The sequence below is a fragment of the Taeniopygia guttata genome, chromosome 1 (assembly GCF_048771995.1).
Source record: "Taeniopygia guttata chromosome 1, bTaeGut7.mat, whole genome shotgun sequence".
Lineage (NCBI taxonomy): Eukaryota > Metazoa > Chordata > Aves > Passeriformes > Estrildidae > Taeniopygia > Taeniopygia guttata.
The window spans coordinates 100,176,004-100,189,413 of NC_133024.1; the positions used below are offsets into that span (position 1 = coordinate 100,176,004).

Below are 13,410 nucleotides of genomic sequence, written 5' to 3' on the forward strand. Positions count from 1 at the left end.
AATTCCTTGGGTGCTAAACACCCACTGGAGATTGGGCCATGGAGATCAAACAGTTAATAAGAGTGACTCCCTGTATCTGTGCCCAAGCATCCACAGGGAGCAAAGTGCTTGGGTCCCCAGAATGTGTCAGTGCAAAAACAGAGAGGGTTTGTCTACCGGGTGCTCAAGGCACTGATGTCTGTCCCAAAACCAGGCACGGCAGCTCAGGCCAGAGGGTTCCTGATACAGGCAAACATGAGGTGATTTGAGAGTGTGATAGTCAGATGGAGGCCCCAGCCCCATCTCAGGGCATGAGGGTGAGATGTCTGTCCTGGCATACACCTGTCCTCCAGGAGAGAATTCCAAGCTTGCCTGTGGACCTCATCTGCATGTATTCCAGCGTTCACAGCACATCATGATGATCATCTCCCCAGCCTAACACCCAGGTCAGAAACACCACATCTCACAGGATCCAAGCCATGGCCATGAACCTTCCTCTTCCCCAGTGCATGTCCCACATCCCCCATCAGCCGTATCACCGGGCATGGTGTGAAGTAACATTTTATTCAAGACAGCCTTTCCCTTTGCAGGCTGGGCGTTTGCACCGCGGGCGAGGCGGCAGGACGGGGCAGGGCGGCTGCAGGGCACAGCTACCCCCGAGCCCCGGGCACAGCGCTCAGCCACACTTGCCCAGGCACTCGAGGAGCTCCATGCGGATGGCGATGCGCACGTGCCAGCCCAGCGGGATCAGGCGGATGTAGCGGGCCACGATGGGCGGCCGCAGCAGGTTCTGCACCGAGGACGAGCGGTCGGAGTTGCCATAGAAAACCTGTCAAGGGAAGGGTGGTTAGGGGGCTGGAAATCCTGTCCCATGAGTTTGGGGTGCCTGTGCAGAGCAGAGGAGGAGGAGGCTCCTTCCCATCCACCCTCAAAACAAAAGACTTTCAAAGCAGCCAGATGTAGACAATTTTTGTCACACTGATTCAGTTTTCTTAGTAGGCCATTTTCCCCCATCGGTCCTGCACTTTTTACAGTTAGGCCAGAAAATCTCACCCCATTCTCATCCCATTCTCTCTCATTTGCCTTCATATACCAAGACACTGCTTGCTAGGAGTGAGCATGATTGACTTTGGCTTGTTGAAGTTCATGAGCCAGGCTCCTACACAAGCCATTATAGACAAAAAAACCATATCTGAGGGCCCTTTCCCCATTCCTCGGCCTGGATGTGACATCTGCTGCCATGACCTACTTTTTTGCGAAAGCTCAGCATCTCCCCAGGGCTGCAGGAACTTCAGCAAAGCCAGCAGAGCCTCCTATGCTAGGACAGGGCCATTCCCATAGATGAGCATTGAGGATACCTGGAAGGCAGCAGCTGTGGCATCCCTCAGTCCAGCTGGACTGCACAGGGATCAGCGGAAACTCTGTAATATCTCCCCAATGCAATCTTTTGTATCAAGTCAACCAGTAAGAAGTGCAGCATGAGAATGGTTTGGTGGGTTATGACTTAACTAGTTGCAGATCTTGTCTGAGGGGTTTTTCTGCACTAGGATGACACACTATCCCTGGACATGGCAATAAAAGAAATCCCCATGCAGTGCTGAAGCATGGCTGGGGCTGTGTGGCCACAGCTGAGAAAGAAGTTTTGTCATGGAGTTGCTGCCTTCTCTGTAATGCTAGTTAATGTCTCTGAGTTTAATCTGGACTCCAGTATGATCATTAGAAAACAAAAATAATGTATCTGGTCCTTCTGCACTGGTCAGCATGACACACTCTCACCTCAGGAGGAATGGCCCTCTCTGTGCTGGTCCCTGAGGCACAGTGAGCACAGAGACCCACCCTGCTGCTCCCACAGGATCCCCCTTTGATGCACCTTCCTCTGAGACCTGTTGTCACCAAACATGCCACCCTTCCACCAGTGGCCAAAGAGCAAAGGTCACTGACCCGGTTGTTCCCAGTCTGGTCCTTGTAGTACACCCAGTTGAGGTTTTCATCGGTGCGGTACTGCACGCTGTACTTGGTCATCCACTCGTCAGCGTCACAGCGCCCTTGGGTGAGGATCCCCGAAATCACCTTCACCTCCTTCAGGTCGATCTGCAGCCACTGTGCAGTGTCCTGGTACTTGGAAAGCCATGCACACCTGGGGGACACCACCAGCCCTGCTCTGTCCTCCACTGTGCCCTCCCAGGCAGACCCTCCTGCCCCCAACACAGCCAGGGCTCCCCAGCCCCCAGGACCCCTCAGGGGGGCATTTTTGAACTCACCCGAAGCCTTGGCCATTGAGGCGAGCCTTGTTGGCTGTCCAGGAGGAGTACCAGCCCGTGTACTGCTCAGGGTTGGAGCAGCTGATCTGGTCTGGGGTGACAGCACCAGACTCAAAGCCCAGAGGCTTGTGGTAGGGACACTCTGCAGAACAAGGGAAAAACAACTTAAGGGACAGAAGTGGCTCTGTTTTCTGGGTGTGTTTGCACACATTTTGTGAATACCTCCTGGAGTTTCATTGCTCTCTCTTCTCCCTCATTAGAATGCTAGGAATGCTCTTATCCTAGATCACAACCAGCCCTGGGGCCACAGGGTCTTCATTGCTAACCTTCACTTCTGTTAATTTCTAACTCATCTTTCTCTCTCAAACTTACTGGACTTGTTCTAACTGCAACATTTTGGGGGAAAAGCTTTATTCAGATGCAGTCGGAATCTCCCTCTTGTAAGCTTGTGTAAGAAGAGCCTGATTGGTTGCATCAACATGGATCCAGCCTTCAGGCTGTCAGCTTTTTGCCTTGAGTAACTCTGGGCACTTCTTTTCTTGCTGGGCTTAACTTCCTTCTGCCCCTCCAATGATTGTCTTGATATATGGCTCTACTTGTGTGGCAAAATTGCTGAGCCAGCTCAGGTCATCCCTCCACAAGCACCCTCAGATCTGCATTTCTTTGCATCTGGAGGTGGCCTTCCCTTGTGGAAAACTTGCAGGTGCTCTGGTGCCAGTGAGGTGTCATGCTCAGCCCTGCTGAGGGCTCAGGGATTTCTATCTCAGTTTTTGACTGCAGATCTTCAAGGTAACAATCCTGCCCCCACAATCCTGCCCCCACAACTGTCTTCTGCAATAGTGAGAAATTCAACACGACTACCACTGGCTGCGAAACTACTGGAGAAAGAAATACTCCTCATTAAAACTTTCTGTGGTGGGTCACCACGCAGTGCTGTGGAAGGCAAGACTTCAGTGAGGCTGAGCACCTTCACGCTACCTGGACCTAGTTGCGGGATTTTTTTGTTATGATCTCTTTTTTTCATGTGATCAGGTTATCATTGTGTATCAAGATAAACAAAATGAAGGCACTCAGGTGTCATATAGGAATTGCCTAGGCAAGCATCTATATCATGGGCAGCATTTTCTGATTTTGCAGTCTGTGGAGCCTCTGGAGTCCCCAGAGGTAATTCTGTCCCTTTCTCCAGTTTAGCACAGTCTGTTTCACGGGTCTCAGCAAAAAAGGAGCAAGCAAAGCTCTCCTCAGTTCACTTGTGGGTGAGAGGTTTCCTTGCCTTATCCGTGCCTAAACAACCACCATGGTGCCTTGTGTCAAACCAACCAACATATGGGGAGCATCAGTGGGTGCCCAGAACCCTGCATGACTGTGGCCTCCCCAGTGCAGCTCCCCAGCACTGCAGCCGTGCAGTCAATGTCTCAATTAGCAAGCTCTACTAGGTCAATATTGCATGCATCAATAGCTCATTAACATATCTTGCTCAGTTGGAACCTCATTAACATGTTTTTTCCCATGAAAATGTATAGCCACTGTCCTGCCTTCCTCCAGGCATGGAAACATCATGCTTTTCCACCAGGTTAAAAGCCTTGCTCCCCTTGTGCAAGAGTTTGGCCTCGTGTGTTTACTATTGGTCAGGCTTATCTCAAACACCACCCAACTCTACTTTTAGAAACACTAATCCACAGACCACACAACCGTAATGCAATTAGCAGGTCACCTTCTGGTGAGCCCATTTGTGCCATGCACAGGGACCTGCCAAAACAGCTGCCTGATGCCTGCCCAGCCAAAGCAGCTGAACCATTGAACACTGCTGCTGCCAAGCCAGAGAAAAGTCACGCAGTGTTTGTGAGGCCGGCTGCGCCCTTCGGCCATGCCAGAGGCCGCTCTGCTTGGCTGCTCTGCAAACTGCCCCTGGGCAGCAGGGAACACCAGGCCACACCATGCTGGCTGGGCTGGGCAAGGGGAAAGCAAAACACCTCTCTAAGGACAGCAACAGCTGAGAGTGGACAGCAGCAGCTGAGAGTTACAGTGGGAACATTCCTCAGTCAGGAAAACAAGGGAAATGCTTTCATTACTCAGCTACATAATGCTAATGTGAGAAACACCCCCTCACACCCGGCCTGGCCAGGAAACCCAGCACAGCTCCTTGCCCACATGTTCCTTGGCCATGAAGAGATCAACCAAACCTGCCACATTCCCTTCCCTTCCCTTCCCTTCCCTTCCCTTCCCTTCCCTTCCCTTCCCTTCCCTTCCCTTCCCTTCCCTTCCCTTCCCTTCCCTTCCCTTCCCTTCCCTTCCCTTCCCTTCCCTTCCCTTCCCTTCCCTTCCCTTCCCCCTTCCCTTCCCTTCCCTTCCCTTCCCTTCCCTTCCCTTCCCTTCCCTTCCCTTCCCTTCCCTTCCCTTCCCTTCCCTTCCCTTCCCTTCCCTTCCCATTTAAAAATATGCTGCAAAGAAGGAATAAACTGGTTTTCTTGATCCCTGGAGAGTCTAGAAGATTTCACAGGTAAACTGCAACAAGGGAAAATGAGCCTACATGGTACAAAAGGTTTCCTACACCAAATCCTACACATGGCAGTAGCTGCCCCAGCCAGTTTCTGGAAGCACCAGCAGCAAGGGCTCCAGAGGGAGAAAGACAAATGCCCACTGTCACTGGCAAGGGCCAGCCTAGGTGACCTCCCAAGGCCAGGCGTGGGGGCTGCCTCTGCCTGACAGTGGCTCGTCCCTCACTTCACAGCAGCTCAGCTCCACCAGTCCCATTGGCAGCTGGATTTGGAACATGCCGGCTCTGCAATGCCGGGTGCAAAGGGGAAGCTGCTGAAGGGCCCCAGACAAACCCAGCTGGAGGGTCCCTCTGTTACCTGGCATGCACTCTAGGCCATTAGTCCCGCTGGACCACACTGAGTTAGGGCCTCCTTGGCAATCGCATTTGCAAGCCTTGCTGTGCCACAGCTCCAGTCTCTCATCCTAAAGGAAAGGTAAAGATCAAGTAATAAATATACACAGTCATCAACAATAGTGTCACGAGGCCAAATCTGAACTCTGAACCTTAGACAAATGCTTGTGCCTGTCTGGACTGCTGCACCTTGTCTGAGACCCTTTCTGTTGCCAGTTCAACATGAGGCACAGAACAACTTGGATCCCCTTGGCTTCAGAGGTCAGAGCATGAAGGCCCAGGTGCCAGCCCTCCTTCTGCCCCACGGCACGAGGGCTGGGCAGGGTCAGACCCCCAGCATTTACCTGGCAGCTGAACTATCCAGGGAGACTTACCTCCCCTGGGGAGAGGGCCATCACAGCTGGGGAGTGGGCGTGGAGGAAAAAAGAGAGAGAGATCAAAAACAAAGATGCTGTAAGCAAACATCAGGAAATACAATCAACATTTACTCCTGAAATAGAGACAAATAAATAGAGGAAGGACTGATGAATCTACCACATTTGCCCAAGCTGATTGCCATGAGAAGGCAAGAGAACATGGGCAGGAGCAGGGCACCGCATGTGCTCATGTCTGTGCTGCTCCTCCATAGGGTTTTCCTTCAGATGCTTTTGGCATCTCCTCTTTCTGATCAGATACACCTGAATCACCCTAAGGCACATGCTGGACCCCTCAGTCTCTGCTTTACAGCTAGTTTCACTCATATCCATTTTTCTGTCTTTCTGCTCCACACTTTTCCTGTCACATTTTCCCCTTTAAATGTTTAAGCTGATTGAGCTTCAAGGGTGAAATCCTTGCCTGGTGCCACTGTAGATCCCAAACATCTTTGGAAGAGATAGGGTACCTGACAAGGTGCTTGGGCTGAGATCACTCCCTCTAGATGTGATGTAGAAAAAAGAAATGTAAATAGGCCTTCCTAATCTGTTTTACAGACAAGACTACCTTTTTTCACGTCTTAGGGGAAACCAGTAATTGTGGCTGTGGAGGAAGAGACTGCTATTTTTGCAACATCTGACCTGTTTTATCTCCTGCCTCTTACTGAGCAATGGCTTTTTTATGAGGCTTTTTCCTTACTGAAAAGGCTCTTCTTGCTTCACAGTGAAGTCCAAAGCAGAGTATGTTAAAAGCTTTTAGGCTGGTAGAATATTTCCCAAACAGCTATGAAAATAAAATAATAAAAAACATAATCCCATGACTGCTGATAACTCATCAACACAAATCAAATGTCAAACATCAGGTTTTCAGAGATGTAGATAATCTACAAGCCAGTAAGGAAAAAGTGATTGAGCAGGTAAAAGCTGCATACAGGAGCCACGAGGAACCTGCCATCTCCAGACGTACTGTGAATACAAAAGGATGATTTTTTTCACCAAATAAATTAGACTCTGAATTATTCACTGAAATCTAGTTATGATTTATTCATTCATACACTGTCACTTTGCTGAGCCTAGGAAGCTCCAGCTAATGCCGGGAATTTACATCTTACATTACTATAGCAAGTTTCATCTCAAAAGACTCACAAACACAGAGCAATTATAATCAGCTGAAATATAAACTATATACAAAGCTCTGTTTATTACTGAAATGCAACTGCTCCTTGGGTGTAAAAATGAATCTAAATGTATCAAGAGTCTAAAAGAAAGACCTTCAAAAGTAAAATGATAAATTTTTAAAAATTCCTTTCTCTAACACAGAGATGGTCTCCTGTGCTTCAGTGTCCCAGAGTAGCATTTCTGGCATCAGTAACTTATCACATTTACCCATGGAATTGGCCTTGGCAGAAGAAGTAAAGACCAGTCTACAATAAAAAGTTGTGGCTTCTAGTCAGGCTAAAGAGGAAGGCAGGGATCACCCAGAGCCCAGCATGCTCAGGAGGAAAACATGCTTGTACATCTGCAGACAGCTCGGAACGTGTAGGCTGGGGGCCCCACACAGCACTGCACTACTCCTGTCCCAGCACAAATGTTACCAAGCCAAGCCCTGGGACTCCACTGTGCAGTCAGAAAACCAAGGAAGAGGGGCAAACCCAGAGTCACCCCTGTGCTATGCCACATGGGGCAAAGAGGTTTGACTTACACCTGTGTGAAGATGATTTAAGTTAATGCTGAATGTCAGTACAAGAGAAACCAGGATTTTATCACTTACCAAAACTAGACCATATTTGCTAATTAAAGTAATGCAGTGTCTGCCTCTCCTGCCTGCTCTATGCTGTTTGATGCTAGTGCAGGAGAGGCACTGGTACCTGGGGCATGAGATCCAGGCTGGCTGGCGTCCCTCCTGCCCCCCTGGCCCACAGAGTGGTGTCCCTTCCAAGCAGGACAGGTGCCCTGCTCCAGGAGCACCAGCTGCAAGGGCTTCCTTACCCTGACATCTGGGATTACTCCCCAGCCATCACAGCCTGCTGTGTGTTCCCATTGCCCAGCAATCCCTGGCTCACAGGGCTACAGGTTCAGCTCTTTCCATCTGCTTAACCACTTTATTTTCATTTTTAGAATATGGATTTTTGCAGAGAAAACTTTTGTGGTTTGGGTTTTTTTTGTTTGGTTGTTTTTTTTGTTTTGTTTTGTTTTGTTTTTATGGTGGTTTAACGTATTTTAGCCTGGAAAAGGAGTTGGAAAAGGCTTCATCTGGATCATGGAGTCCAGCCATTAACCTAAGGAAGTTATGTTCCATGACTCTAGTGTGGTGAGGCCTGTTCTTGAGCACTGCATGCCTGGGTGGGGGAAAGGGGATGTGAGTTACCAGGATGGTGGAGGATATTGCTTTGTGACCTTGTTGAGCCCTTCAATGGGCTCCTGAGTCCCTACCTTTGAGAGCCAAGATCAACATTTAATATGCCAAATTGACACATGCAGCTGGAAACTCAACAGCTGTGAGTGAAACAACAGGCAAAATAGGAATAGATTTCAGGTGGGTGGGGGTATGGTAGCATCAATTCAACTACCCAACATAAATCCTCCTCCCCAGGTGACCCAGCATTTTGTGGGTGGCTACACTCAGCCTGTGGTGCTTGCTCCTGAGCTGTGAGAGTGGCTTTGAGGGCTTTTAGCCTCATCTGCTAGGGGACACCACTGCAAATCAAGCAAGGGAGTGAATTTCAAGCAGAAAAGCCCTTTTTACAATGCAAAGTTTTATTGGGTCAGTCCCACAACCGGCAGTGGTGCAAAGGCGGTGCCAGGCACAGGGGCTGGTGTGCTGCCCCTCTGGCTGTCCCAGCTGGGCTGGGCACCTCCACTCCTCACTGCATAACTTGCTGATTTGAACCTCAAACAGGAGTTCAGCTTCCCCTCTTTCAGCTAGGAGAGGTGGACTGCTAAGGGCTCACTCCCAAAGGGGCTCAGCCATCCAACCACAGTACAGGGGAGCAGCAGGCTTGGCGTGGGGTAAGCATAGCAGTGGATGGCCAAATACCCTGCCTGGGCAGTGCAGCCTGATAACCCCAGGCCTTGGGAGAGGAAAACAAATGAAAGATGCCCTTGCCTGCAGTTGGCCACAAAACATAGTAATTGATATATTGGTGTGTTTACAGCTATGACGAGCCCTGTCCTACAAAGGAAATGAAGAGGAAAGCTGGCTGCCAATAGTCTAAAAATGTGATGGGCAGTATGCTTTTATAGCAAGTATGTTTGCCTTCAAGGAAGGTTACAAAGATAATTGGTAATTGCAGGTCAGACAGAACCAATTGCTGCAATTTAAGGGAGAGTCATATGGCCTGCACAGCTGCCAGGGTCTGTTGTTTTAAAAGCACAGGACTGACAAAACCCCCAAAACATTAAAAAGGAAAGAGTTCTATTTCCTGCCTCCCAGGACCTTCAGCAAACCATCAGTTCAGTGAAATACATTATTATCTGTGTTTGTGGGAGGCAGGGACATAAGGCAGGTGCCTTTCCTGTCCCTTCATCCCACCCTGCAGTGTGGTGTGTCCAGAGCACTGCCATGCACAAATGCTATCCCATAGCTCAGGATTTAGAGACCAGGGCTTGGGACAAGATCCAGAGGATGATTTTGTGCCAGGGAACCTGTGGCGGTGAGGCTGGGCTGGAGCCCAGGTCCTGAGATGTCCCCACTTGGCACCTGCTGCTGAGCAGGATGAAAGGGAATGATATTCCAGGAACTGGTCCAGGTTTGGGGCAGAAAGAAAAGAGCTGGCAGAGGTAGCCTTGGGGTGGGCTTTCCTGAGGTGGAAGTTGGATAAAGCAGCAGACACAGCTTAGGGCTACTTGGAAAAAGGGGCAATCAATAGCAAGGAAACCCAGCTGCTGGCATTTTAATGACCAGAACATGTAACTGTAACTGTGTTTCTCAGAAAATTTGTAATCATTGGGAAAGTGGTTAAACAAGAGAAAGAAAGGAGGAAGATAAGTGTGGGCAGAAGTAACACTGCCAAAGGCTGTGTTCAATACAGCAACTCTGAGGAATCATATTCACTATTCTGACCATAAAGTGACAGCAGCAAGTCATCTTTTAGTGTAGGAATTAATGAGGTATACAAGCATGGGAAAGCACATTATAAATATGAAAAGAAAGAAATATAATGTCAGTCAGAATAGAAAGTCAGTCACTCAATTTACTGGAATAAGTTCACACAAACTTATCATTACAGGCAGAGTATGTGGAAAATGTTAAATCTCTTTTTTAATTTATTTTATTTTATAGGTGTCTTAGAAGCTTCAGCTGGAAAAGAGTTGATTTTTTGCCTCATCTCTGTAAGCACCATCTCAGTTTAATGCTGCTCAGAGAGGTAAAATTATTTTCTCTCCTCCCATGGAGAGCAATGCCCCCATGATGCAGCAGTGCTTCCTGGGCACAATGGCTCTTTTTGCACAGATAGTCACCTTTTCCCTTCTGCACCTGTGGGTTATGGGGTAGAGGAAAAGAAAATATCTTAAACCCCAGAAAAATAAGGCTGGAGCGTCAGAAATGCTCCAAAAAGTCACAAAAATGAAAGGAATGGCTGGAATGGGTGGCACTGGTCTTACCATGCTTTCTGAAAGGCCCTCTTTTCCCTGAGCACTGCATTAGCCAGCGTCAGGAAGCAGAGTTAGGTAACAGCCTGTAAGCAATACCGAGGGTCGAAACACTGAAAAAAGCATTGCAGCTCCTCTGTGCCATTGGGTGCTGGTTTGTACCTTGCTATATTATTAACTTAGGCTATTTTTACATCCCAGCCCTGAGAATCGTGCCAGGCGGCTGAGGTGACTCACATCAGGTTGCACCAGCCTCCGTAAGAAGGGTGGTGCGTTTCGAAGCTGCCACAGCTGTGGCGCTCTCCCCATCTCTCCCTGCCCCTGTGCCAGAGGCAGTGGTCCCAGGGGTCCCTGCTGCAGCTGTGGCCGCTCCCCAGGTCCCCTTGGCAAGCAGAGCCCCCCTGCCCACACGCTTCGTGATTGTTTTTGTTGATTTTCTCCCCGGGGCTTTTTCCATGGCCAGGCTAGGCAGGCTCCACGGGACCCTGTGCCGTGCAGACAGCGCCTTCACTTCACACGAGCGGGGCTGTAAAGGGCCCTGGGGCTGTGCCAGCAGGCAGGGACCTCAGGACACTGCACATCGGTGTGCACCCCAGGACATCGCCAGCCAGGCTGGCCTGGGGACAGAACGGTGCCCGCCCAGAGATCCAACACCTGAGGGCAGGCTGGGCCGGCTGCCCAGCCCCTTTGTCCCGCAGGTGACACTGGGGGCCAGCAGCGCTCCCAGAGCCCGACACGGATCGGCCCCGATCGCCGCCAGGCTCGGTCACAGCGCAGATCGGGCAAGGGGACATCGGCCTGCAAAGGGGGCGTCTCATGCTTTGTGTTAAGCTTCTCAGGCTTTAAACCGGCTATTCTTTTCCTCCGTTTTGTGGGGATTCTTCACTGTTGTATTATTTTAAGTTCTGTTTAATTTTCTTTATTTGAATGATTTTCATTAGGTTTTCCTTTTCATTCATTTTTATTGTGGTTGATTTAATATTTACTGGTATTTATTTGAAGGCAATAAAAAACATATTTTAGTAATCACAATTACATCTATTTAATTAATATTAATTTACCTTTTTTCCATAATGTTGCCACTAATTTTTTTTTTATGTTGTGACAATATTTGAGAAAAACTAAATTAATTTTTTAAAAAATCTACCTTTCCTCCCTTTTTTCTTAAGAGATGTATAATTATTTATTTTTTTTTTTCCCAAAGTGTTCCTTAGAAATGTTCAGCATTTTCTGACCTTATTGACATGTTTGTTCCTTCCTGCTTGGAACTACGCAGAACTAGTACAGTATTTACTACTGCATAGTAATTTCATTAGATGCATTGATTACGCCAAAGGGCAGCTCTACTAAAAATGTTATATACTTTGATCCAAAAACATGTTTGAGCTTTTAATTTTTTTTTGGGGGGGGGGGGGGGGGAGAGTTTTACTTCTGTTTCCCAAAGCTGTGTCCCCAGCCAACACGAGCCCAACCGGGGCCCCCGGGTGCTCCTCTAAGCCACTTGCTGTGCCAGGGAAAATAAGCTAAGCCGCTTATCGTGGCATCAGTGCACGTAGCTGCGAGCTGACCTAGCGGCACCTTGGTGCTGGGAGAGGCAGCAGTGCGAGGGGCACCTGGGCTGCTCTTTTTATCCACAAAAGGACGCTTAGACCGTGAAGCAGAGAAAACCAGTAAATTAAGAAATACAATAAATTAAGAAAATTAATCAAATACCAAAGGAGTGATGCGTGGAAAGTGATCTTGCGACTTATTTTTCACTGCAGGCTCTCCAAAAATATCCCGATGTGTGGGTGTCTATTAAAAGCAAGCTGTGTCTGGAATTCGGAGCAAGGTATATGAACTTATTCCAAGGACTAATTGCAGTTATGCCACCCATAGGGAAAAAAAATGCTGGAGTCTGTATAAAAACACTCTTCCTAGAAGCTCAGGCACCAGTAACCTTCCCAAGTGAAACAAAAGAGAGTGATGAGATAATGTACCAGGAGAAAGTACAAATATTTGCTGGGAGATTGAAAGAAAGACCTATTAATTAAGCAGAGCTTGGTACAGCCAAAAATAACAAGATGAAATGAAGGCATGGCTAGTTGAGGAGCACTTATTTTCCTACCCCTGAAATTTGGTAGAGCAAAATATTCAACAGAAACACAGAAAGAGAGTAAAAAACAGACATACAAAAACACTGGGAATTCAACACCCACATGAGAAAAGCTGGGCTGATTAATCTGTTCCTCACCCTGACAGATCATACTCGATTCACACATTCATGTTGGTAGACACTGCCCACCACTTACCGAGAGCAACCCTCAGCCTCATTTAAGAAAAAAGTACCTCTGCCATTGGCTTTGATGAAGCCAGAAATTTAAATATGAACCAGGAAATTATCTCCTTGTTCTCCAGCTTGAGTGAATTAAAATGGAAGGAGTTGTCACACTAAATTTTCTGTCCCCTTACCTACTTTTGTTGCTACTTTTCTGAAAAATGAATATGAGAAAACCTCAAAATTGATAAATACCTTTCCCATTTTCTAGACTTATGAATTGCTTTTTTTTCCCTAAAAGTATCTTTGGAAGTCTTTCCCAGGCCAAAATACCTTGAAAGACCTTTGAAAAAAGAGCAATCTTCACAAGCAATGTCTTGCTGCTGGAGAAAATGATCAGTTTTTGATTAATCAAGAGTTTTGATTAATGAAGGACCAGTTTTTCATGTTATACTGTACCTCATTTTTCAAATCAGCGTTATTATTTACACACTGGCTCAGCTGCACTACAATTTTCTTTGCAAATTCATATTTTGACAAATTATATGGCAATTTTTTTACACTGCAATTATTTTTTTGAAACAGAGTTTTACTACTGAATATTCATAGAGCTGTACGAATGCTGCTCACTCATGTACATAAATTACACATCTCCTCCACATTTTGCCTTTCCCCAAATTATTATGTTTCCATGAGAATGTAGAGAAGAGCTTGCTCTGTACCCTGCAACCCCTGGCAGAAGAAAGCGTGCCTGAAACAGGAAACACAAAGAGGGATATTTGAAAGCGCCTCTCAGGAGGCAAAGTGCATACCTTTGTACCAGAAAAGAAGAGACAGCAGGACGCTCCCCATCTTGAACTGCATCTTTTCCTTCCTCTGTTGTGAATAGCTCCTTAGTGCACTGCTTGGCTTGATGGGAAGGCATGAGATTACCTTAAGCATTGCCTAAGCACCTTACTCTCCTCCATTCCCATGCTTTTATCAAGCCCCATCAAGCCAACCACACAATTGTTACTGTCA

The 13,410-nt window shown here is 47.7% G+C and overlaps 1 protein-coding gene across 1 annotated transcript; it reads right to left on the reverse strand.

Moving 5' to 3' along the window:
- Positions 1-524: 524 nt before the first annotated feature.
- On the reverse strand, positions 525-13,410 carry RS1 (retinoschisin 1). The gene is made up of 6 exons (XM_002196914.6): positions 13,203-13,410; positions 5,505-5,530; positions 5,096-5,201; positions 2,241-2,382; positions 1,921-2,116; positions 525-808 (listed from the first exon to the last, which is right to left on the reverse strand). The coding sequence occupies exons 1-6, from the start codon at positions 13,330-13,332 to the stop codon at positions 656-658; spliced, it is 753 nt and encodes a 250-aa protein (XP_002196950.5). The 5' UTR covers positions 13,333-13,410; the 3' UTR covers positions 525-655.